Below are 25,947 nucleotides of genomic sequence, written 5' to 3'. Positions count from 1 at the left end.
CAATGGAAAATTAATGACTTAGAGAAGACAGACAATGAACAAGGTGGTCATGATTTTTAGGAAGACTGTGAACGTTCAACAGTGTTGAAAACAGTTTGTGCCTAATCACTTTCGTCTGTTTGACAATGTAAGAACTCTGGTCAATTCACCCGTCAATGGAAGTTGATCAAATGTACTCATATAATATTTGCAAAGGTTTCATTAACTTTTTGAATGGCATGTTTTGTTGTGGTATTTTCTGCTGTTCCTTGCAGAATAAGATCATCATCATTACATATGTTTATCGTAGTAATTAGTATTTACTGTATCATCCATTTCAATGGCAGTTGCTTTAGTTGGTATTTATTCTCCCTCTAGTGGGCAAAGTTTGCACATACTCCAGTAGACCAACATTTTGGTCAGGGTCCCTGCAATCCGGGCTCTTTGGGACGTCCCTACCCCATTGATGTTGAATGTAAAATGGTTCAAAGGCGCTGCATGGGCAATCCGGAGTCTGCATTGGCTGTGCAGCATTTACGGTGATATGGCCCCTGCAGAAGCCAGGGCATTCATACTTCTTGCGCTTCGCCAAGCAGCGCAGAGCTGTTGAGCAGAGCTCTTGTGAGGGAAGTTGTCAAGGAAGTGAGTTTGTGTTTATACAGGACCTCCTGCCCTCACCTACTGTCAACCAATCATGTCAATGTGGAGCTGTATGGAGCCCTCCACATTGTTAGAGACAATTTATGCTTGATCCGAAAAATGTGGTCAAAGTGTCCATATGGAGGGTGTGACGCAGTTGCATGTCCTCCAAATTTTGCAACAATGCTCTCACTTCCTACACAACAGCTCTGCTCAACAGCTCTGGACTGTCCCGCAAGAAGTGTGACTGCCATGACTTCTGCATAGGCTGTTTCACCGTAAATGCTGCATGGCCAATGCAGATTCAAATTGACCATGCAGAACCTTTTACAAAATTCCATCCACAGGGTAGGGAAGTCCCAAGGGATCACTGATAGTGGGCTAGTACAGTACTAGGTGGAATAAATAACTGGTATTCAAATTCTAGCCTAAAGCCAAAGATGTCCATAAATAATTTCACTTTTCAAAACTATTGACAACCCCATGTCTATTATGGATATGTGGAATAGACAATAAACAAGTTTAGGACAGAATTCAAATTATCCAAAAGAGGCATATGAGGCATATATAACAAACCACTCAACTGACAGAGCCAGTTTACATTTTTTTTTGTTGTGAAAAATAAGAATTTGACACAATGTTTTAGTGCTGCTGTAGGCTTTTTAGCGCACGAAGTACGGCGCTAGGATCCAGCGTCCCGAGCTCTGATTTTCCCTCCCGCCCGTGCAGCTCGCTCTATTCTGAACGGTCCGCCAGAACCCTTACATGATTGCAGCTACTTCCTGGATGGAAGAATGGAACGCTTCCAGCACTGCCTTTGCCTTTGCAACATTCTCTCTACAATCAATCTAAGTGACCCCGCGAGTTACCGCTGAATGGACGAACACATACAATCAGTATTATTCGAACACTTTCTCTTCAAGTTTACGAAATTGAGTCGGACTCGTTTACTTTTACCTCTAGGATTCACTTTTTCTCCGTGAAAAGAAAGCCTTTCTGCATGTGGCCGACTATTACAACTATTTTTCTGCGGTCCGCAGCCATAGATATTCCTTGAAACAGATGCTGAATTGGTTTCAAGTGAATTGCCATCAAACTAAACTCCATTTGGGGCTGCAGTTGCGTTCACATTCTATGTGGTGTGGTTTACGTGTGTTTTCTGCAATCAAGTTTATGTAATTTTGTAGATCTCAAACTTTGTCACCCGTTGCCTTCTTGTTGCTCTCGATGAGTATTCTGACATGCGGCGAATACTGGAACCTAGTCACCGGTGGACCTTATCCTTAATGTTTTCAGCCTTGGCGGTGTTTACCCACTGCTATCCTGGTAAGTTGTTGCATGATTTGCAATATTGTATAATATTTGACAATGTTCATTGCAGTGTGTGTCGTACATATGTAGGCAACAGTGTTCTTATATTTGTCATGTAATCAAGGGGAATAACATTGCCGATGTTATGATACCCCAATCACGAAAAGATAACAGGACGAGAAGACTTGCTGCTGTAGCCACTGCCGCATGGAAGAGATGACATTCATCCTAAATACATAATGTGACTTAATGAAATGGGCTACTCCTGCCATCAATTCAACATGGGCAGAAATTAAAATAATGACATTAGTTCGAATGGAGAAGAATGAGTCTATGCGTTCATCGTGTTTAAACTAGGGGAATATTAGGCTATAAAATGTTGCAATGGTTTCAGTAAAGCACCCGAGCAGATTTTGCGCGATTCTTAGCTCATGTAGGCTACAGAAGGTGACAGGGCGGCGGTGTCTGTCCGGTGCTTTAGCAGGTCTGACCGATGCACACATACAGTATGTAGACAGTGATGTAACAGTGGGACTGGAACCTGACCGGTGTCCAGAGAACGAATCGAGGGATCACTTCTCCTAAATTCCTTCGCTCCCGCGCATGGCCGTCCAGAGCCGAGGTTTTAATGCACCATCAAAGCCTACGACTTTGATAGGCTAGACTATAATTCTGAGTGCAAAACATAAATAATGTCATTTTTGAGTGCATATAGCCTTTAAGTACACAAACAATTAATGGAGCAGTTCAGTCCTTTACTCGTGTGAATGGTGAAGATGATTTCACAGCCTAGATAATACTAGTCATTCAGAGAAAAAAAAAAGCCTACTGTTGGTCTCCATGTAATTCAGCGCTAAAGGTCAACAGTGGTTTTCGAGTATAGACTTCTTAACGTGAGAATGTGGTTGCACACCAAGGGGATGCACTCATGCCATGACATTACATTGCTGCAACTTGTGGTTTCTAGATTAAACAGTGTAATATATCATTGTTGATGACCTTGATGGAAAGTTACAAACTCCCATTATGAACTTTAAATGAAACATGCCTGTCAGCTTATTACAGCTTCATAGCTACATTGTTATAACATTGTAATCATGTTTTTAATGCAGTGACCTGTTGTCTGCACAGCTGCACTCTGAGTTAAACTCTGCTCTTCTTTGCTCGGTCTCCTCAGTATAGGAGGCAGAAGAAGTCACATATTGAGATTCAGTCGTCAATCATGTAATAGTTTTCCAATGTGATTGTAGAGTTGGTCCCAGAGGAGCTATTCAGGCAGAGGGGTGAGAGATGAAGAAGTGAGGGATGAGAGAGAGAACACTAATGACTTTTTAGAGGAAAAATCAGGGAGGGGCCCAGCCCACTGGACAGACACTAATGATGCTGCTGCCATGGATATGCATATCTTAAACAACATTACTCAACATTCGTCACACAGCATAGTTACATGGTTGCAGTTTCCATATGTTGTGTCCTGTCTGTCACAGGTTCTATTCAGCAGGTCACTCACAGCCACATAGAACTGAAGTTCAACCATCCAGAATACTTGTATGTCAAGATGATCGCCATATCCCCCTGGTCACATCTGGTTTGCACCGTCCCCATCCCATCACCTGTCCAATCAGCACCCAAGCTACAGAGATGAGGAAGAAAAGCAGGATGATTCTGGTACTGTCTGAGACACATTCAGATTAGATCCCGTTTTCATAAAGTGTCTCAGAGTATGAGTCCTCAACCCCCTGTCCATATAATCTTGTTTATGATGATCTAAAAGGTCAAACTGATCCTAGATCATTCAGCACTCCTACTCTGAGACACTTTATACAGGTCCAGATCTCCAGTGATAGTGAGAGAGGAGAGCCACACTCTAGCCAGGAGAACATGCTCTGTGTTCCATCCACTCTCCTCCGTAAGCTTCATTAGAACAGTGATGAATGTCCAGGCAATAAGGCACTCTTACTAAAGGACCAATACTGCTGCACTCAAGGACTCAGCCATATCAATAACTGTCCCCGTTCTCTCCATCCCCTCCTCCATGCTTCTCTTAAACAATCTCTCCCTGACGTGAGCTATCAAGTTAGCTGAACTTACAGCTGAAGAGTCAGTAGCTACTACTCTGTGCAGGTAGAGGGCAGTATAGAGAGTCTAAAGGCTAATTCTCTGGCAGGGTTTTACCTAATATACATCCTGCCCTTTGTCTGTCCCCTCATGTTATCTATTTACTGTGATTTTAAATGTGCTATTGTTGCCGTCATTAAATCACTGTAGATTGCCCTTGGCATTTTAAAGACCTAGTGCCCATAAAAAGTGTGTTTTGTTATTGTGGGCATATCCCTAATGGATGGGTAATGTTAATGTGTTCATTTTCAATGTGTGTGAGCTATATGTTACAGAATGTGTTGTTGTGATGGAATGCTATGGGGAGATCGCACACAGCACTTCAAAGTTCAAACAGTCTCAAAAAGAGGCACATTCTTGTCACTGATGATGTTTACTCTTCTGCTACTGTAGGCTATTGTCTTTCTCTGCAAGACCCTCTCAACATATTCTTACACAGTAACCCCTCTATTGATTTGAATTAGATATATATACTCTTTCTCACTATATTATTAGAGCAAAGCTGAAACCAAGCTACAGTATTTCATCCCATGTTTAAACAAAGCAGGGTTCATGTCTGAAGTCCTTCACTGGTTACACAACACGTTCACCTCCCCTCACACCAAACAATGGAGTGATTGAAGGGACATGGAGGATTTGGTACTCTCAGTAATCCAAGCTGTTCTCTGTATGGATGAGAGCAAAAAGTAAGGTTTTTTAAATACTGACACAAATACAAATCAAGGGGCCAGTCATGTAGGAGTACAGTACATACAAGCCCTGTCTTATAAATGCATGTCTGAAGTGAAAAAGGCACATCTTATATTTTGGCTTTTTTCAAGGTTACTACTGTTTTGCCTCTGTTGATATGATCGACCCTATGTTGTCCTGGGATGCAACAGTCCCTTGATGTTGGCTGTGTTTAGAAGGTTCCAGAGTCTTTTTGATATGGCCCAGCTCTGCTGAGAGAGTTGAGCACAGTGAAGGGCCTGTCTGCTAATGTAACTCTCAACACTGAATCCGTTTCCCACATGTTTAAAGGAGGCTAGAACAAAATGGAGTGTTGTTGGATTATTTTGTCAAGGAAGGGTTGGGTTTTCCGATGACATGATTCTCCTTTGTTTTGGAATACTGTTTGTGTTCCATTGTTATATTTTTACATGACATGAGAGTTTCTTATGTAAATCGCATGAGAAAGTGATATTTAAGGAGATTTGGAAATTCAAAAAGTGTGCTTTATATAGTATACATAAAATTAACCTGATATTGTGCATGCGTGTGTAAGACATTGAAGTGTTTCCGTGTGTGTGCCCGTGTGTGTACAGCTGTGTGTCTGCGTGTGCTCTCTGTCCTATGATTGTGTGTGTGTGTTCTCCATCCTATTAGTTGTTGACAGGAAAAAGGCTGAACCTGTACAGAGTGTTGTGATGTGTCAGTCTGACAGACTGATAGCTTAGACGGCAAAATAGCCTCACATGCTGACCACACCGTGCGCGAGCGTTGCAAAATAAATGTACACATACATGTTATTCAATCATTGCACCCACACTGCTCGCACGCGTAAACGAGCATCTGCGTAGCCAGGCGCGCAAGTCCTGCCTCTCCCATCTCCTCATTGGTTTTTAGGAGCATATACCCATGTGGGTGATTGAAAGATGAACTGAGGTCCACACTCCAGTCCAGTTGGTAGTGGTAATGCAACTTAAAGTTGGTTGCCAACCGCCATATAAAGTCCAAAGAAGAAGAAAAAGAAGCCTGAAGGAGGAGAGATTACTAGAAACGAACTCGGTTTACCCTTTTATCTGTGGATTAATTGTCATATTAGAGGACCTTGTGCATTTCAGGTAAAATAACAACCCAATGTTTATATCCCAGGACAAATTAGCTAGCAACAGCAAGCTAGCTAGCTAAATTGCCATACATGTTTAATGCTTTTCGACCTGTCCCCAAATTAATATAGTTGGTTCAGAGTTCGTTTTGATATTTCAACGTGCGTGTCCTGATCGCGTCTGGTGTGGGTGGACAAAATCAATATGCGCGCGATGGCACGCGGACGGTCTGGTCAGCATGTTACACACACACACACACACACAATACCTTGAAGCTTAATGGTGAAACTGCCACGTTCGTTTGCGATATTACAACAACAAAGAGGTTACTGCAAACAACGAACACTGTTTTTTCCCCTCAGACAACATTGCACATGCGATAGAACATCACAATATGTACTGCATTTTTTTTTACCATGCTGCGTGATGCTCGGCAACAAAAACAATAACAATGGTGGTGGGGCGGCCAGTGGCGCTGATCTTTCGCGGATCTCAGCTTTAAGGAGCTCTTGTAAATAGCCTACATACATTCTTTGTGTAATGCAATACTGTGTATTTCAGTCTTTGGAGTGTCTGCTTCCCTCATGCCTAATGAGACCTAAGCTCCGTTGTGTTTGAGTGGCTGCCAATATAATGAAATCAGAAAGGGGTCGTTCTTCCTCCCATCCCATCTCTGCCTCTCTCTCCTCTCCAATCCCTGACCTGCATATTGAGAGGTAGTAAATCATTTAACTGAAAGCCAAAGGGATCTATAAAACAAAAGCATTAAAAGTAATTGGACACATTGATCGAAATGCACATTTTTCTATCAGAGATCAGTTGGTCATTATTTTATGTCTCTTCCATGCTGAAACAGAAACACCATTTACCATACTTTATCAGTAGGAACATCAAAGAGATGCACCCAAGCTCTCCGTCTTTGGAACAAGATTGTGGTCTGGTGATTTATGCTAACTATTGTTGTGTTCCCTCCAGAACAATGGATTTTCCAAAGACTGGCTATGAAGGTTAGTGACACCTGGACTCACCTTGTTGAAAGCAAGTCTTTTCAGGAATATCACAGTCCTCTTAGAAACCGTTTCAAATAGTTTGCCTTGCCTTAGCAAACTCTACTTGTCTTTGTGGAGCCAGATGAGAACCCCTGATCTGGACAAGTGGAAAACCCTGCATACTCTGCCTATTTGATTTGAATTAAAATAAATATTGCCAAGGCAACAGTGGACCTAGAATTGCTCAAAGTATCTGTAGGCTACTCGTTCATTTTCAAAATTTGACTACGCAGTGTATATGTATTAACCCCAGAACACACAGATTAATTAAAGATTCTGTTCAACATGAGGTTATGGCACTCAAGCACACTGTCACCTGATGGAATATACAGTAGGCCTATCTTTCACAGAATGATGCAAGATGGGAGTTGGAATGAAGTGTAGAATTATCTCGCTGAAAGCTATAAGCAATGGAGTACACAGTTCAGTAGCTAAGTGCATTCCTCCCCAACACAATTCATGAGTGTTGCATGAGGGACAGGTGTAATGAAATAAGCATCTTAGCCTGAGACCTCGAGCCTGGCATGTCTCTGACTGTACACCACAAGCAAAAAAAACTGAGCTGATTTCTGTTGATTTGATGTCCTTGTTTTCCTAGTAGAAGGCGTATGTATAGAGCAGCAAGCAAAGCGTCTCACTCCGACAGTGCAGCCTCTCTTAGTCCAAGTGAACAGCCTCCTCATTAAATCCTAGAAGTGATGTTTGTTTTTACCACTTTAAAGGTCCAATGCAGCCGTTTTTATCTCAATATCAAATCATTTCTGGGTAACAATTTAAGTACCTTACTGTGATTTTTTTCAATTAAAATTGTCAAAAAGAAACAAATAGCTTCTTAGCAAAGAGCAATTTCTCAAGCAAGAATTTTGCTAGGACTGTCTGGGACTGGTCCGAGTGGGGAGGGGAAAACTGAAAAGTAGCTGTTATTGGCAGAGAGGTTTAGAACACTCTTTCTTATTGGTCTATTAACTAATTTACCATCTAGTGATAGCACCAGGCAGGCCAAAACTCCATCCCACCAAAACAGGCTGAAATTTCAGGCGGTCTTTTAAAAATAAACATTGCACTGTGCTTTGAGACATATCTGTCCCCGAGGGCCTGCTGTACTTCCAAGGCTGAGAGACTCTACCTTGGAGAGGTATTATTTGTTGCATGCTTTGTAAACAACAGGTGTAGACTAACAGTGAAATGCTTACTAATGGGACCTTTTCCAATAATGCGGAGTTAGAAATAGTGAAGATTTTTTTACGATCAGCCTAGAAAACCCCCCACACAAAATAGCAGAATTGGTCAGGAGCCCGTAAAGGCGTCGGCATGCTTCGGTTCGGGTGGCACCTAGCCGAGTGTGCTCGCATACTCCCTTAAAAGTGAATGAAAAAAAGGGCGGAAAGGGGCAATATTACCCCAGGACAGTAGAGGGCGATGAGTTGGTAATAGCCATCTACGGTCAAACAAGGAAGTGACAACACACCCAAACAAGGAAGAGACGTGCGGGAGAATATAGTAGTGTACACAGAGAGACACTTGACTGGCGAGGAAATTGAAGTTGTGCGAATTGCCCGGGATCTACAAGATTTGCTTTACCTAGCAAGACATAGGTGTGAGATGGAGACTGATGTAGGGGCATGCAGCCGAGAGAGCGATGGTGGAGTGTTTCAAGAGTTATTTTGGATCCAAACTGTTGCAGAAGACCCTCAATTTACCACCGCGAGCTGTCTTGCCAGGGACCACACCGCCAATTCAAATGTTTTCCTGGGAGATGCAGCTTTCCCCTACATGCAAACCTCATACGCCCTTATCCAGGTATGTTGATAATAGAGTGTTTGAATCAATTTCACTTTTTCTCTTTCTAATTTCCCTTGTTAATGCATAATGTATGCAACTCTATATGGGATATTCTATTTTATCAAGGCTTTTGGAATATGGTTCTTGGAAAAGGGTATGGTGTTTTCTTGTTGTTGACCAAATAGGCAATATTTTATATCTGACATATATTCTCTTGTTACCTTTCATTCACAGATGTCCATCTCAATGAACCTGGGCGTACCTACAACTACCGCTACGGTCGTTTTTGGAGAGTCAGAGAGAATGCATTCGGCATCATGGCTGCAAGGATGAAGCTTCTTGGTCGGCTGATCGAGTGTACCCCTGAAAAGGCTAAGGACATTGTGAAGGCATGTGTGGCCCTCCACAACTACCTGTCCTCCACGGATAAAGCTCATGAGCTGAATGCCCCTCCCTTCTGGCAACTACCAACCTGAAGGGTGGAGGAGGGTTGTGGCAGGGGACAACAATCTCTAAGAGCCAGGAAGAATCTCTTGTGCCAGGGCGACACTGCTTGCAAGTGAAACAAGAAACAAGCTCAGGGACTTCTTCCTCTCCCCCCCTGGACCTGTGCCATGGCAGGAAGACATGGTAAGGAGAGGACAACTCAACCCAAGGCCAGCCAATCATGCAGAAAAGGCCTTTGTTTGGACTGCTCACACACCCCCTTGATGGACACACACAGACTCACAGTTCTTATTTGTGTGCACTGTGAACCAAAGTACTTTGTACTAAAATGTAGAGTTTTAATCTTGTTAATAAAATGAAACTTGATCCTATGATGTCTCACTGTGCTTTAATTAAGATTAGATTGAACTACACCACACAAGTAGAAGAATGCCTGTAAAGTCTGTGGCACACAGCTCTTCTCCACGTTGTCAGCACTTGATGTTCAAATAGAACACATTGAAACACCTTGTATTGAGATGAAGAAACAGAGGTTTTTCAGCAGACAAAAAAATAACTTTATTCTTGCATCTGGGCTATGAAAGTAAACCACAATACAATACAGAAGTGTCTGCTAAGAACAGACATGTAAACAACACGTGTCAATTACATATAATTAAAGTGTCAGCCAAATGTAATTATTTGTACAATACAAATGTCTGTGAAAAACAGACATGTAAACAACAAAAGTGTAAAACATGAAAGTGTTTAGTGTCTGACTCTTGAGATGTCTGAACAACACCAGAGCATGTTGTTCATTTCACTGTGGTCCCAGTCGTTTGTTCCATGTCCTCTTCCTGAAGTCATGCTTGAAGTCATTCAGCTGGTGATAGAATTCCTCACAGAGTTTTTGTGATAGTTCATCCATTAAATCAGCTGTAGGTGCCATGGCTCTGTGAAGAGTGGGGGAAATTAGAGGAGTGTATGTGGAGAGCAGTGTGCATTATGAGGAAAGGGGATCAGAGTAAAGGAGGAGAGTCTGAAATGTTTTACCACTGGGACAAGCTGGCTCGGTGCATGACGTTCTCCAGATCTTGATCTGTCTACAGTCATTTGCAATGCCTTTGCGAGTGATGTGTCAAGGCCGGAGTCTGCAGCTCTTTTCTTCCTTCTTCTCACACCCCTGCTACTACTGCTGCTGCTGCTGCTCTCTCTGTGGCATTGGTGAGGAGTAGGTCTTGGAGGTAGGCCCAGGATAGAGCTTCCCTGGTCCTGCATGGAGATGGTTTCCCATTCTGCACTGCAGCTCAGTGCAGGATATGGGCTGGGGGGCGGAGAACAGGCAGTGCTGGGGCGCAGAGATCAAAAGCTGGTGCTGTCCCTATTCACTGGTGTTTGCCTTTTTGAAAAATAAAAAGGTACAGGGCTATTTAGTACACATATCCAAACCATCCAAAACGATCAATGAACCACATATCAAATATCATTAACTGAGACTACAATAGACTACAATGTTGCAAACGTTTGAGAAGAGTTGAGTAGGCCTGGCCTAGTTAGCTGGACCTGGCTACTGAACTTTGACTTCGGTGTTACCAATGAGGGAAGCTTATGATTTTCTTTCTCTGACAAAATGTTTTTAAAATCTTTAGGTTAGTTGGTTGGCTTGCTTTCTCTGCATGCGTATGCTGCTATGCAAGCTAGCCAGCCAAGTAGCTAGCGCTAGCTATTGTTAGCAAACAAATATTTTCCTCGACTACAATAAAAATACAACATACCTCATCCTCTGGTGAAGACTGCATGTTGCTTTCCTTCTTCCCATGCTTCACATGCCGAACAAGCCAGGGAAGCTGCAGCGAACATTACCTCACTTTTTCAAACAAGTGACTGGGTCCGAACCCAGCGTCTCCGCAATCTCCCTCCATCAATTGGACTTTACATGCTGGTCTTTATATAATGCATGGCTAGAATCGTAGTGATGCAGGTGTAACCGGTGTGAAATGGTTAGCTAATTAGCGGTGCGCGCTAGTAGCATTTCAATCGGTGACGTCACTCACTTTGAGACCTTGAAGTAGTTGTTTCCCTTGCTCTGCAAGTGCCACAGCTTTTTTGGAGCGATGGGCAACGATGCTTCGAGGGTGACTGTTGTCGATGTGTGCAGAGGGTCCCTGGTTCAAGTCCAGGTTGGGGCGAGGAGAGGGACGGAAGCAACACTGTTACACAGGTACTTCTGTACCTCCTCCGCCAAGCGATGCTCAATGTTGTTGTCATTTGCCATGTGGAATCAAATCAAATCAAATTCTATTTGCCACATGCGCCGAATACAACAGGTGTAGATCTTACAGTGAAATGCTTACTTACAAGCCCTTAACCAACAATGCCGTTTTAAGAAAATAATAAAAGTGTTAAGTAAAAAAGAGATAAGTAAAAAATATGAATAGCAAATAATTAAAGAGCAGCAGTAAAATAAAATAATAGTAGGGAGGCTATATACAGGGGGTACCAGTACAGAGTCAATGTGCGGGGGCACCGGTTAGTTGAGGTAATTGAGGCAATATGTACATGTGGGTAGAGTTAAAGTGACTATGCATAAATAATAAACAGAGTAGCAGCAGTGTAAAAGAGGGGGTGGGGGGCAATGCAAATAGTCCGGGTAGCCTTGATTAGCTGTTCAGGAGTCTTATGGCTTGGGGGTAGAAGCTGTTAAGAAGCCTTTTGGACCTAGACTTGGCGCTCCGGTACCACTTACCGTGCGGTAGCAGAGAGAACAGCCTATGACTAGGGTGGCTGGAGTCTTTGACAATGTTTAGGGCCTTCCTCTGACACCGCCTGGTATAGAGGTCCTGGATGGCAGGAAGCTTGGCCCCAGTGATGTACTGGGCTGTACGCACTACCCTCTGTAGTGCCTTGCGGTCAGAGGCAGAGCAGTTGCCATACCAGGCGGTGATGCAACCAGTCAGGATGCTCTCAATGGTGCAGCTGTAGAACTCTTTGAGGATCTGAGGACCCATGCCAAATCTTTTCAGTCTCCTGAGGGGGAATAGGCTTTGTCGTGCCGTCTTCAAGACTGTCTTGGTGTGTTTGGACCATGATAGTTTGTTGGTGATGTTCCACTACAGCCCCATCGACGAGAATGGGGGCATGCTCAGTCCTCTTTTTTTTCCTGTAGTCCACAATCATCTCCTTTGTCTTGATCACGTTGAGGGAGAGGTTGTTATCCTGGCACCACACGGCCAGGTCTCTGACCTCCTCCCTATAGGCTGTCTCGTCGTTGTCGGTGATCAGGCCTACCACTGTTGTGTCGTCGGCAAACTTAATGATGGTGTTGGAGTGCAGTCATGGGTGAACAGGGAGTACAGGAGGGGAATGAGCACGCACCTCTGAGGGCCCCCCGTGTTGAAGATTAGCGTGGCAGATGTGTTGTTACCTACCCTTACCACCTGGGGGCGGCCCGTCAAGAAGTCCAGGACCCAGTTGCAGAGGAAGGTGTTTAGTCCCAGGGTCCCTAGCTTAGTGATGAGCTTTGAGGGCACTATGGTGTTTCGGGCTGAATCGAGAAAAAGAAACTTGCGTTACCCGAACTGTTGACCAATCGCCGCCGAAGGGGTGTAGACTTCGGCTACCGAACTTTGGCTTGCCTCAAGAAATGTTTTTGTGTGCACCAAAACAAACAAAAACGTAAAATGTCGTAAAAATACATTTTGGTTTGTTTTGGTCTTCGGCAAGGTTTTCAAAAAAGTGTTCGTGCACACAAAAACATTTCTTGAGGCAAGCCGAAGTTCTGTAGCACAAATTGTTACGAACTGTTTCGGATAGGAAGCATGCTGACGCCTTAAGACTGCTGCTATCCACTGCAGCACCCTCTTTTGTGTGTGTGTGTACGTGTTTGTGTGTGTTGTTACTGTATTTGTGTATGCCTGTGTGTGCGTACTTTGCGCCAGTCACTGTGAACAGCTCAAGAGTGGAGAAAGTTTGTGAACATTTATAGACGCACATTTCAGATGGCAGTCATCACAGTGGGGAAGTCTGGAGATGTAAGCAGCAAGGCATTTGCGTGATGTCATGATATTATCACAATGACATCATATCACAGGAAGTAACTACAGTTAGATGGACCACACCTTTTCCTGGACGAGTTGGACCCAATGCCTGTCACTTAGTAGATTTAGAATTCTCTTTGAGAAGTTAACTTTTTGTTTAGTTTTTGTGTAATATAACTTTACTGATGATGAAGTTACAGTAAAATATTATATAACCATGAATGACAATAGCCTCTGTTGTGAATATTTGTGTCCAAATTGTTAGGGAAGAAGTGCTGAGTGAGTTAATTTTTGAGGCAGAGAGAGCAGTGTTTAGTGTGCAGCAGAGAAGGTTCCATATCCATGCTGTTGACAACCCCTTATGGAGATAATGCAAATGTTTCACTTCCCCCAACACAAACATCCAACCCCCCTCTGGTAGCAGCCATAATTAACCAGACATTTGAATATCATGGCCTTTTCTTCTGACATTTTCTTATTTCAATGACATTTCAAAAGACAGCTCTCATTTATTGTCAAACTGTCAAAACGTGGCAGTTGCTAACCAAAAAATGGGATCTGGATTCTGGAAGTGAAATAGTAGAACAGTAAGACTTTGAAAGAAGCAACCTGTTTTGTAATCCTTACTTCATATCCAGTTCAGAATAAGCCTGACACCAGATTATGGGGGGACAAGTAAGCAGGTTGTTAGTCACATCTCTGTGTGCATCGCTCCCTGCCTTCCCATCACACTGTTAGAGGAGCTACTGGCCTGATAGTGGACCTCTGTTGTTGACAGGATTAGTCCCCAGTCATGTGACACGTTTGTTTATCACAGCAGAGACAACCTCTCCCCTCCCCAGCCAGATGATTACCTACCTAGGGGATTCTACACACACACACACTAACGTCAGTGTTGAAACCTATGGGCTGTTAAAACACAGTGGTGGTTCATTGAGGTGTATTGAATGAGCTGTATTAAATGGGTCTCTTTCTATTTCTATTTCTTAATTGGTCACGACGGTCGTTGCCTTTCACAGTGCTACTGTCCTTTAGAAATGGAGCAGGGAGGTCATTGCTCTTATAGAAATGAAGGCTGTCAACTCTCCAGGGTCGAGGTATAATAATTTTACATTTTACATTTACGTCATTTAGCAGACGCTCTTATCCAGAGCGACTTACAAATTGGTGCATTCAACTTATGATAGCCAGTGGGACAACCACCCAATTTGTTTATTTATTATTTTTATGGGGGGGTAGAAGGATTACTTTTTTACTATTCCAGGTATTCCTTAAAGAGGTAGGGTTTCAAGTGTCTCCGTAAGGTGGTCAGGGACTCCACTGTCCTGGCGTCGTGGGGGAGCTTGTTCCACCATTGGGGTGCCAGAGCAGCGAATAGTTTTGACTGGGCTGAGCGGGAACTGTGCTTCCGTAGAGGTAGGGGGGCTAGGAGGCCAGAGGTGGATGAACGTAGTGCCCTCGTTTGGGTGTAGGGTCTGATCAGAGCCTGAAGGTAAGGAGGTGCCGTTCCCCTCACAGCTCCGTAGGCAAGCACCATGGTCTTGTAGTAGATGCGAGCCTCAACTGGAAGCCAGTGGAGTGTGCGGAGGAGAGAGGTGACATGAGAGAACTTGGGAAGGTTGAACACCAGACGGGCTGCAGCGTTCTGGATAAGTTGTAGGGGTTTAATGGCACAGGCAGGGAGCCCAGCCAACAGTGAGTTGCAGTAATCCAGACGGGAGATGACAAGTGCCTGGATTAGGACCTGTGCCGCTTTCTGTGTAAGGTAGGGTCGTACTCTGCGAATGTTGTAGAGCATGAACCTGCAGGATCGGGTCACCGCTTTGATGTTAGCGGAGAACGACAGGGTGTTGTCCAGGGTCACGCCAAGGTTCTTTGCACTCTGGGAGGAGGACACAATGGAGTTGTGAACCGTGATGGCGAGATCATGGAGCGGGCAGTCCTTCCCCGGGAGGAAGAGCAGCTCCGTCTTGCCGAGGTTCAGCTTGAGGTGGTGAGCCGACATCCACATCATCAACTCTGTGCGCTGAGATCTCTGTCACTTTGGCTGTTCTCTTCAGGCCAGCCCACCCATGGCAAGGTCAGACCTTTTAATCTGGAACACAATCGAGTCCAGGAGGATCTAGAGCTCTCATCCCTCTGCTCTGCTATGATCAACTAACTGAGCCATTCATCTCTCAGGAGCCATGGTGCATCAGACATGCAATTCATTCAAGATTCTTGGAAACATTTAAAAGCTAATTTTGTAGCCTCGTGAAAGGATGGAGGGATCGGGTCAAGGTTTCTGTGATTAGTCTGGATGATGAAACAGTGAAGCACAGTCTCATTATACACTGAACAAAAATATAAACGCAACATGTAAAGTGTTGGTCCCATGTTTAAAAGATCCCAGAAATGTTCCATACGCACAAAAAGCTTATTTCTCTCAAATGTTGTGCACAAATTTGTTTACATCCTTGTTAGTGAGCTTTTCTACTTTGCCAAGATAATCCATCCACCTGACAGGTGTGGCATATCAAGAAGCTGATTAAACAGCATTATCATTACACAGGTGCACCTTGTGCTGGGGACAATAAAAGGCCACTTTAAAATGTGCAGTTTTGTCACACAACACAATGTCACAGATGTCTCAATGTCACAGTCATGCTGACTGCAGGAATGTCCACCAGAGCTGTTGCCAGATAATTTAATGTTAATTTCTCTACCATAAGCCGCCTCCAACGTCATTTTAGAGAATTTGGCAGTACGTCCAACTGGCCTCACAACTGCAGACCACGTGTAACCACGCCAGCCCAGGACCTCCACATCCGTCTTCTTCACTTACGGGATTGTCTGAGACCAGCCACCCAGACAGCTGATGAAACTGTGGGTTTGCACAACCGAAGAATGTCTGCACAAACTGTCAGAAACCGTCTCAGGGAAGCTCATCTGCGTGCTCATCGTCCTCACCATGGTCTTGACCTGACTGCAGTTCAGCGTCATAACTTACTTCAGTGGGCAAATGCTCACCTACGATGGCCACTGGTATGCTGGAGAAGTGTGCTCTTCATGGATGAATCCTGGTTTCAACTGTACTGGGCAGATGGCAGACAGCGTCGTGCGGTCGAGCAGTTTGCTGATGTCAACGTTGTGAACAGAGTGCTCTATGGTGGCGGTTGGGTAATGGCATGGACAGGCATAAGCGATGGACAATGAACACAATTGCATTTTATCGATGGCAATTTGAATGCACAGAGGTACCGTGACGAGATCCTGAGGCCCATTGTCTTGCCATTTATCCGCCGCCATCACCTCATGTTTCAGTATGATATTGCACGGCCCTTGTCGCAAGGATCTGTACACAATTATTCGTAGCTGAAACTGTTTTAGTACTTCCATGGCCTGCATACTCACCAGAAATGTCACACATTGAGTATGTTTGGGATGCTCTGGTTTAACATGTACAACAGTGTGTTCCAGTTCCCACCAATATCCAGCAACTTTGCACAGCCATTGAAGAGGAGTGGGACAACATTCCACAGGCCACAATCAACAGCCTGATCAACTCACGAAGGAGATGTGTCGCGCTGCATGAGGCAAATGGTGGTCACACCAGATACTGACATTTTTTTTTTCAAGGTATCTGTGAGCAACAGATGCATATCTGTATTCCCAGTCATGTGAAATCCATAGATTAGGGCCTAATGAATTTATTTCAATTGACAACGATGAGACAGCCTATAGGGAGGAGGTCAGAGACCTGGCAGTGTGGTGCCAGAACAACAACCTCTCCTTCAACGTGATCAAGACAAAGGAGATGATCGTGGACTACAGGAAAAGGAGGGCCGAGCATGCCCCCATTCTAATCGACGGGGCTGTAGTGTAGCAGGTCGACAGGTTCAAGTTGGTGTCCACATCACCAACAAACTATCATGGTCCAAACACACCAAGATAGTTGGAAAAGGGCACAACAACGCCTATTCCCCTCAAGAGACTGAAAAAATGTGGCATGGGTCCTCAGATCCTCGAAAAGTTTTACAGCTGCACCATCGAGAGCATCCTGACTGGTTGCATCACCGGTATGATAACTGCTCGGCATCCGACCGCAAGGCGCTACAGAGGGTAGTGCGTACGGCCCAGTACATCGCTGGGGCCAAGCTTCCTGCCATCCAGGACCTCTACACCAGGCGGTGTCAGAGGAAGGCCCTAAAAACTGCCAAAGACTTCAGCCACCCTAGTCATAGACTGTTCTCTCTGCTACCGCAAGGCAAGCGGTACCTGAGTGCCAAATCTAGGTCCAAAAGGGTCTTTAACAGCTTCTACCCCTAGGCTATAAGACTGCTGTACAGCTAATTAAATGGCTACCCGGACTATTTGCATTGACCCCCCCCCCCCTCCTTTTTTACGCTGCTGCTACTCGATGTTTATTATCTATGCATAGTCACTTTACCCCTACCGACATGTACATATTACCACAATTACATCGACTAACCTTGACTCGGTACCCCCTGTATATATAGTGCATTAGGAAAGTATTCAAACCCCTTGACTTTTTCCACATTTTGTTACGTTACAGCCTTATTCTAAAATGGATTAAATTAAATGTTTTCCTCATCAATCTATTGTCCGTAGAGCTCCGAGACAGGATTGTGTCGATGCACAGATCTGGGGAAGGGTACCAAAAAATGTCTGCAGCATTGAAGATCCCCAAGAACACAGTGGCCTCCATCATTCTTAAATGGAAGAAGTTTGGAACCACCAAGACTCTTCCTAGAGCTGGCCGCCCGACCAAACTGAGCAATCGGGGGAGAAAGGTCTTGGTCAGGGAGATGACCAAGGCCTTTCTCCCCCGATTGTTCAGTTTGGCCGGGCGGCCAGCTCTAGGAAGAGTCTTGGAAATGCTCAAGGAAATGCCGATGGTCTCTCTGACAGAGCTTCAGAGTTCCTCTGTGGAGATGGGAGAACCTTTCAGAAGAACAACCATCTCTGCAGCACTCCACCAATCAGGCCTTTATGTTAGAGTGGCCAGATGGTTTTCTCTGGTCTGATGAAACCAAGATTGAACTCTTTGGCCTGAATGCCAAACGTCACGTCTGGAGGAAATCTGGCACCATCCCTACGGTGAAGCATGGTGGTGGCAGCATCATGCTGTGGGGTTGTTTTTCACCAGCAGGAACTGGGAGACTTGTCAGGATCGAGTGAAAGATGAACGGAGCAAGGTACAGAGAGATCCTTGATGAAAACCTGCTCCAGAGCGCTCAGGACCTCAGACTGGGGCGAAGGTTCACCTTCCAACAGGACAACTATGCTAAGCCCACAGCCAAAGCAATGCAGGAGTGGCTTCAGGACAAGTCTCGGAATGTCCTTGAGTGGCCCAGCCAGAGCCCGGACTTGAACCCGATCGAACATCTCTGGAGAGACCTGAAAATAGCTGTGCAGCGACACTCCCCATCCAACCTGACAGAGCTTGAGAGGATCTGCAGAGAAGATTGGGAGAAACTCCCCAAATACAGGTGTGCCAAGCTTGTAGCGTCATTCCCAAGAAGACTCAAGGCTGTAATCGCTGCCAAATGTGCTTCAACAAAGTACTGAGTAAAGGGTCTGAATACTTATATAAATGTAATATTTCATTTTTTTATTTTTAATACATTTGCAAACATTTCTAAAAACCTGTTTTTGCTTTTTCATTATGGGGTATTGTGTGTAGATTGATGAGGGAAAAAAGCTGCACTCCTCTCACTAAGAGATCCTTCTTTCTTTTTACACTTGCTCATGTTTATTTCCCCTTCCTTTGTGTGTGTGTGTGTGTGTGTGTGTGTGTGTGTGCGCGCATGTGTGTATGATGGATATTAACTGTGATTTTCAACATTGGCATTCATGTCCAACATGCACCCTGACCTTGTCTGTGTTGATGTGTTATTGATGTAGACATCCTTCATCGATACACCTTTTGAAACTGTACAATTTGCGCATCGATGAATAGGCCTGGATTAGAACATGGGCTTCCTTCCTTCAGACATGCAGCCATTCAACATTATCAGACACTCAACAAGAAGGTCTGATTTCATTATTACTGAAAAAGGATACAAGTGGGAAATATAAAGATCCAGTCCATTTAACCTTATTCTAGCAAAATGTATAGCGCATATAATTAAAAAGGTATTGTCGGACATTATTCATCCTAATCAGACAGGGTTTTTACATGGACGATACATTGGAGATAATATAAGGCAAGTACTGGAAACAATAGAACACTATGAAAAATCTGGGAAACCAGGCCTGCTATTCATAGCTGACTTTGAAAAGGGTTTTGATAAAGTACGACTGGAGTTTATATATAAATGCCTGGAACATTTCAATTTAGGAGAATCTCTTATAAAATGGGTTAAAATCATGTGTAGTAACCCTAGGTGTAAAATAGTAAATGATGGCTATTTCTCAGAAAGTTTTATACTGTCAAGAGGAGTAAAACAAGGTTGTCCACTATTGGCATACCTATGTATTATGGCCATCGAAATGTTAGCTATTAAAATCAGATCAAACAATAATATCAAGGGATTAGAAATCCAGGGCTTAAAAACAAAGGTGTCATTGTACACTGATGATTCATGTTTTCTCTTAAATCCACAACTTGGATCCTTCCACAGCCTCATAGAGGATCTAGATAAAGGTTCTAACTTCTCTGGATTACAACCAAATTATGAAAAGTGTACTAAATTACGTATTGGATCACAAAAAAATACAACCTATACATTACCGTGTAGTTTACCAATAACATGGTCTGATGGTGATGTGGATATACTCGGTATACATATCCCAAAATAAATAAACGATCTCATTCCAATACATTTTAATAGGAAGTTAGCAAAACTAGAAAAGATCTTGCTACCATGGAAAGGTAAATACCTGTCTATTTGTGGAAAAATCACCCTGATTAACTCTTTAGTAATATCGCAGTTTACCTATTTGCTTATGGTCTTGCCTACACCTAGCGAACAGCTTTTTAAATTATATGAGAAAAAAATATTCCATTTTATTTGGAACGGCAAGCCAGACAAAATTAAACAGACCTATTTATATAATGAATATGAATTCGGAGGGCAGAAATTATTAAACATTAAAGCATTAGACTTCTCACTAAAGGCTTCAGTCATACAAAAGTTATACTTAAATCCGAACTGGTTCTCTAGCAAATGAGTAAGAATGTCTCACCCTATGTTCAAGAATGGCCTTTTTCCCATTATTCAGATTACAACCACTCACTTTCAGTTATTTGAAAAGGAAATAATCTCCCAAATATCACTATTTCTGAAACAAGCTATAGAAAGTTGGTTTCAATTTCAATTTCATCCACCAGAAACGACAGAACAAATAATACAACAAATATTGTGGTTAAAGTCAAATATACTAATTGATAAAAAATACATTATTTTTGGATAAAAAAATAAATAAAAGGTATAATCTTCGTAAATTATATCATCGGTAGGACTGGTGGAGTTATGTCGCACATGCAGCTAACAAAAACATATGGAAATGTCTTCTCTAGCCAAACTTACAACCAACTAATTGCAGCATTATCGCAAAAATGGAAGAGGAAAGAGGAAGAGGAAAAAAGTAAGGAACTTGTCTGTCGGCCCTGCATTAAATACCATAATTTGTTAAAGAAAATTGTAATAAATAAAAAAGTATACCAGTTTCATTTAAGGACCAAAAAATTGAAAATAGTTGGGAAGAGATTTTTGACGTACCGATTCGATGGCACATGGTTTATGAACTGATACGCAAAACGACGCCGGATTCAAAACTTAGAATTTTTCAATTTAAATTGTTATACAAAATTCTTGCAACCAATATAATGTTATTTATATGGGGGATACAACCTTCCCAGCTCTGCAGGTTTTGCTGCGAAAAGACAGAATCATTAGATCATTTGTTTTAGTACTGTCCATATGTAGCTTTTTTTTGGTCACCTGGAGCTAACCCTGGAGAAAGCACTACTGGGTGATCTGAAAAGTCTTGGGTCAATCGATTAATAGTTTTAGTAAAAATCTTTATTTTCAATTTATAATCTGTAGAAACAATGAGAATAGAAAGGTTCAGAACTTTTATGAAACATCACAGCAGAGTTGAAAAATATATGGCAAATAGAAATCCAATATGGATGGTGTTAAGAGAGAGGGGAGGGGTTGAATGAAGCTGAAGGTTGGGACTAATAACAACTAATAACAACAAGATAACTAATATAAAACATACTTTGTCCGTAAAACGTATATAGGTTAAGAACTGTTATGAAAGAGCACAGTTTGAAAGATATGGCAAATAGAAATCAAATCGGATGGACATCAGAAATAGATGGGAGAGGTTGAGGGTAGAGGAAGGACAGGAGTAAAAACAAACCAAATAGAAATATTGTAAAATAGACTGTGTCCATATAATGGATATAGTATGTATAAGCTGGAAGTAGAGGCCTAAGCATTGTTGTTCACTAGTTTACTCCAATTAGGGGAGGGGTAGTAGGGTTAGAAAGTAATAAAGGATTATTTTTTATTTTTTTAAGGATATGTACAGTTGAAGTCGGAAGTTTACATACACTTAGGTTGGAGTCATTAAAACTCGTTTTTCAACCACTCCACAAATGTTTTGTTAACAAACTATAGTTTTGGCAAGTCGGTTAGGACATCTACTTTGTGCATGACACAAGTAATTTTTCCAACAATTGTTTACAGACAGATTATTTCACTTATAATTCACTGTATCACAATTCCAGTGGGTCAGAAGTTTACACTAAGTTGACTGTGACTTTAAACAGCTAGGAAAATTCCAGAAAATGATGTCATTTAGATTTTTTACATTTTAGTCATTTAGCAGACGCTCTTATCCAGAGCAATTTACAGGAGCAATTAAGGTTAAGTGCCTTGCTTAAGGGCACATCAACAGATTTTTCACCTAGTCGGCTCGGGGATTAGAACCAGCAACCTTTCGGTTACTGGCACAACGCTCTTACCCACTAAGCTACCTGCCGCCATGTCATGGCTTTAGAAGCTTCTGATAGGCTAACTGACATAATTTGAGTCAATTGGAGGTGTACATGTAAATGTATTTCAAGGCCTACCTTCAAACTCAGTGCCTCTTTGCTTGACATCATGGGAAAATCAAAAGAAATCAGCCAAGACCTCAGAAAGAAAATTGTAGACCTCCACAAGTCTGATTCATCCTTGGGAGCAATTTCCAAACGCCCGAAGGTACCACGTTCACCTGTACAAACAATAGTACGCAAGTATAAACACCATGGGACCACGCAGCCGTCATACCGATCAGAGATTAACGTACTTTGGTGCGAAAAGTGCAAATCAATCCCAGAACAACAGCAAATGACCTTGTGAAGATGCTGGAGGAAACAGGTACAAAAGTATCTATATCCACAGTAAAACGAGTCCTATATCGACATAACCTGAAAGGCCGCTCAGCAAGGAAGAAGCCACTGCTCCAAAACCGCCTTAAAAAAGGCAGACTACGGTTTGCAACTGCACATGGGGACAAAGATCATACTTTTTGGAGAAATGTCCTCTGGTCTGATGAAACAAAAATAGAACTGTTTGGCCATAGTGACCATCGTTATGTTTGGAGGAAAAAGAGCATGGCTTGCAAGCCGAAGAACACCATCCCAACCGTGAAGCACGGGGGTGGCAGCATCATGCTGTGGGGGTGCTTTGCTGCAGGAGGGACTGGTGCACTTCACAAAATAGATGGCATCATGAGGAAGGAAAATTATGTGGATATATTGAAAGAACATCTCAAGACATCAGTCAGGAAGTTAAAGCTTGGTCGCAAATGGGTCTTCCAAATGTACAATGACCCCAAGCATACTTCCAAAGTTGTGGCAAAATGGCTAAAGGACAACAAAGTCAAGGTATTGGAGTGGCCATCACAAAGCCCTGACCTCAACCCTATAGAAAATGTGTGGGCAGAACTGAAAAAGCGTGTGCGAGCAAGGAGGCCTACAAACCTGACTCAGCTCTGTCAGGAGGAATGGGCCAAAATCCACCCATCTTATTGTGGGAAGCTTGTGGAAGAATACCTGAAACGTTTGACCCAAGTTAAACAACTTAAAGGCAATGCTAACAAATACTAATTGAGTGTATGTAAACCTCTGACCCACTGGGAATGTGATGAAAGAAATAAAAGCTGAAATAAATCATTCTCTCTACTGTTATTCTGACATTTCACATTCTTAAAATAAAGTGGTGATCCTAACTGACCTAAGACAGGGAATTTGTACTAGGATTAAATGTCAGGAATTGTGAAAAACTAAGTTTAAATGTAGTTGGCTAAGGTGTATGTAAACTTCAGACTTCAACTGTACAGTACCAGTCAAACGTTTGGACACACCTACTCATACAAGGGTTTTTCTTATTTTTTAAAAACTATTTTCTACATTGTAGAATAATAGTGAAGACATCAGAACTATGAAATAACACATATGGAATCATGTAGTAACCAAAAAAGTGTTAAACAAATCAAAATATATTTTTTATTTGAGATTCTTCAAATAGCCACCCTATGCCTTTATGAAATCTTTGCACACTCTTGGCATTCTCCCAACCAGCTTCACCGGGAATACTTTTCCAACAGTCTTGAAGGAGTTCCCACATATGCTGAGCACTTGTTGGCTGCTTTTCCTTCACTCTGCGGTCCGACTCATCCCAAACCATCTCAATTGGGTTGAGGTCGGGGGATTGTGGAGGCCAGGTCATCTGATGCAGCACTCCATCACTCTCCTTCTTGGTAAAATAGCCCTTACACATCCTGGAGGTGTGTTGGGTCATTGTCCTGTTGAAAAACAAATGATAGTCCCACTAAGCCCGAACCAGATGGGATGGCGTATCGCTGCAGAATGCTGTGGTAGCCATGCTGGTTAAGTGTGCCTTGAATTCTAAATAAATCACAGACAGTGTCACCAGCAAAGCACCCCCACACCATAACACCTCCTCCTCCATGCTTTACGGTGGGAACTACAGATGCGGAGATCATCCGTTCACCCCACACCGCGTCTCACAAAGACACGGCGGTTGGAACCAAGAATCTCAATTTGGACTCCAGACCAAAGGACAAATTTCCACCGGTCTAATGTCCATTGCTCGTGTTTCTTGGCCCAAGCAAGTCTCTTCTTCTTATTGGTGTCCTTTAGTAGTGGTTTCTTTGCATCAATTTGACCATGAAGGCCTGATTTACATAGTCCCCTCTGAACAGTTGAAGTTGAGATGTGACTGTGACTTGAACTCTGTAAAGCATTTATTTGGGCTGCAATTTCTGAGGCTGGTAACTAATGAACTTATCCTCTGCAGCAGAGGTAACTCTGGGTCTTCCATTCTTGTGGCGGTCCTCATGAGAGCCAGTTTCATCATAGCGCTTGATGGTTTTTGCGACTGCACTTGAAGAAACTTTCAAAGTTCTTGAAATGTTCCATATTGACTGACCTTCATGTCTTAAAGTAATGATGGATTGTCGTTTCTCTTTGCTTATTTGAGCTGTTCTTCTCACAACACAACTGATTGGCTCAAACGCATTAAGAAGGAAAGAAATTCCACAAATCAACTTTTAAGAAGGCATACCTGTTAATTGAAATGCATTCCAGGTGACTACCTCATGAAGCTGGTTGATAGGGTGCCAAGAGTGTGCAAAACTGTCATCATGGCAAAGGGTGGCTATTTGAAGAATCTCAAATATAAAATATATTTTGATTTGTTGAACACTTTTTTGGTTACTACATGATTCCATGTTGTGTTATTTCATAGTTTTGATCTCTTCACTATTATTCTACAATGTAAAGAAATTTAAAAATAAAGAGGAACCCTTGAATGAGTAGGTGTGTCCAAACTTTTGACTGGTACTATATATATATATATATATATATATATATATATATATATATATATATATATATATATATATATATACATATATAATACCATTCAAGTCTCCTTTAAACTTCTTAGAGAATGTGGAATGGAAGTTATTGAATGTCGTAGACAACTGTGCTCGGTGCCCACTGCCTAGAGGTTACTGGATCTGTAGAATACTTCAGCTCTGTAAAGGTACATGTAAGCTACAGTGGGGAAAAAAAGTATTTAGTCAGCCACCAATTGTGCAAGTTCTCCCACTTAAAAAGATGAGAGAGGCCTGTAATTTTCATCATAGGTACACGTCAACTATGACAGACAAAATGAGGGAAAAAAATCCAGAAAATCACATTGTAGGATTTTTAATGAATTTATTTGCTAATTATGGTGGAAAATAAGTATTTGGTCAATAACAAAAGTTTCTCAATACTTTGTTATATACCATTTGTTGGCAATGACACAGGTCAAACGTTTTCTGTAAGTCTTCACAAGGTTTTCACACACTGTTGCTGGTATTTTGGCCCATTCCTCCATGCAGATCTCCTCTAGAGCAGTGATGTTTTGGGGCTGTCGCTGGGCAACACAGACTTTCAACTCCCTCCAAAGATTTTCTATGGGGTTGAGATCTGGAGACTGGCTAGGCCACTCCAGGACCTTGAAATGCTTCTTACGAAGCCACTCCTTCGTTGCCCGGGTGGTGTGTTTGGGATCATTGTCATGCTGAAAGACCCAGCCACGTTTTATCTTCAATGCCCTTGCTGATGGAAGGAGGTTTTCACTCAAAATCTCACGATACATGGCCCCATTCATTCTTTCCTTTACACGGATCAGTCGTCCTGGTCCCTTTGCAGAAAAACAGCCCCAAAGTATGATGTTTTCACTCCCATGCTTCACAGTAGGTATGGTGTTCTTTGGATGC

General features: G+C 42.7%; 1 protein-coding gene across 1 annotated transcript in view; it reads left to right on the top strand.

The window, feature by feature from the left end:
• Window positions 1-1,405: 1,405 nt before the first annotated feature.
• LOC121578156 (receptor-type tyrosine-protein phosphatase gamma) overlaps window positions 1,406-25,947 on the top strand; it is a 234,366-nt gene continuing 209,824 nt past the window's right edge. Inside the window, exon 1 of the mRNA XM_041892308.1 lies at window positions 1,406-1,944. Coding sequence (XP_041748242.1) covers window positions 1,860-1,944 — 85 coding nt within the window. The 5' untranslated portion in view covers window positions 1,406-1,859. The remainder of the gene's footprint in view (window positions 1,945-25,947) is intronic.

This window comes from Coregonus clupeaformis, chromosome 12 (genome assembly GCF_020615455.1).
Source record: "Coregonus clupeaformis isolate EN_2021a chromosome 12, ASM2061545v1, whole genome shotgun sequence".
NCBI lineage: Eukaryota > Metazoa > Chordata > Actinopteri > Salmoniformes > Salmonidae > Coregonus > Coregonus clupeaformis.
This window is presented reverse-complemented; position numbering and strand designations above follow the sequence as displayed.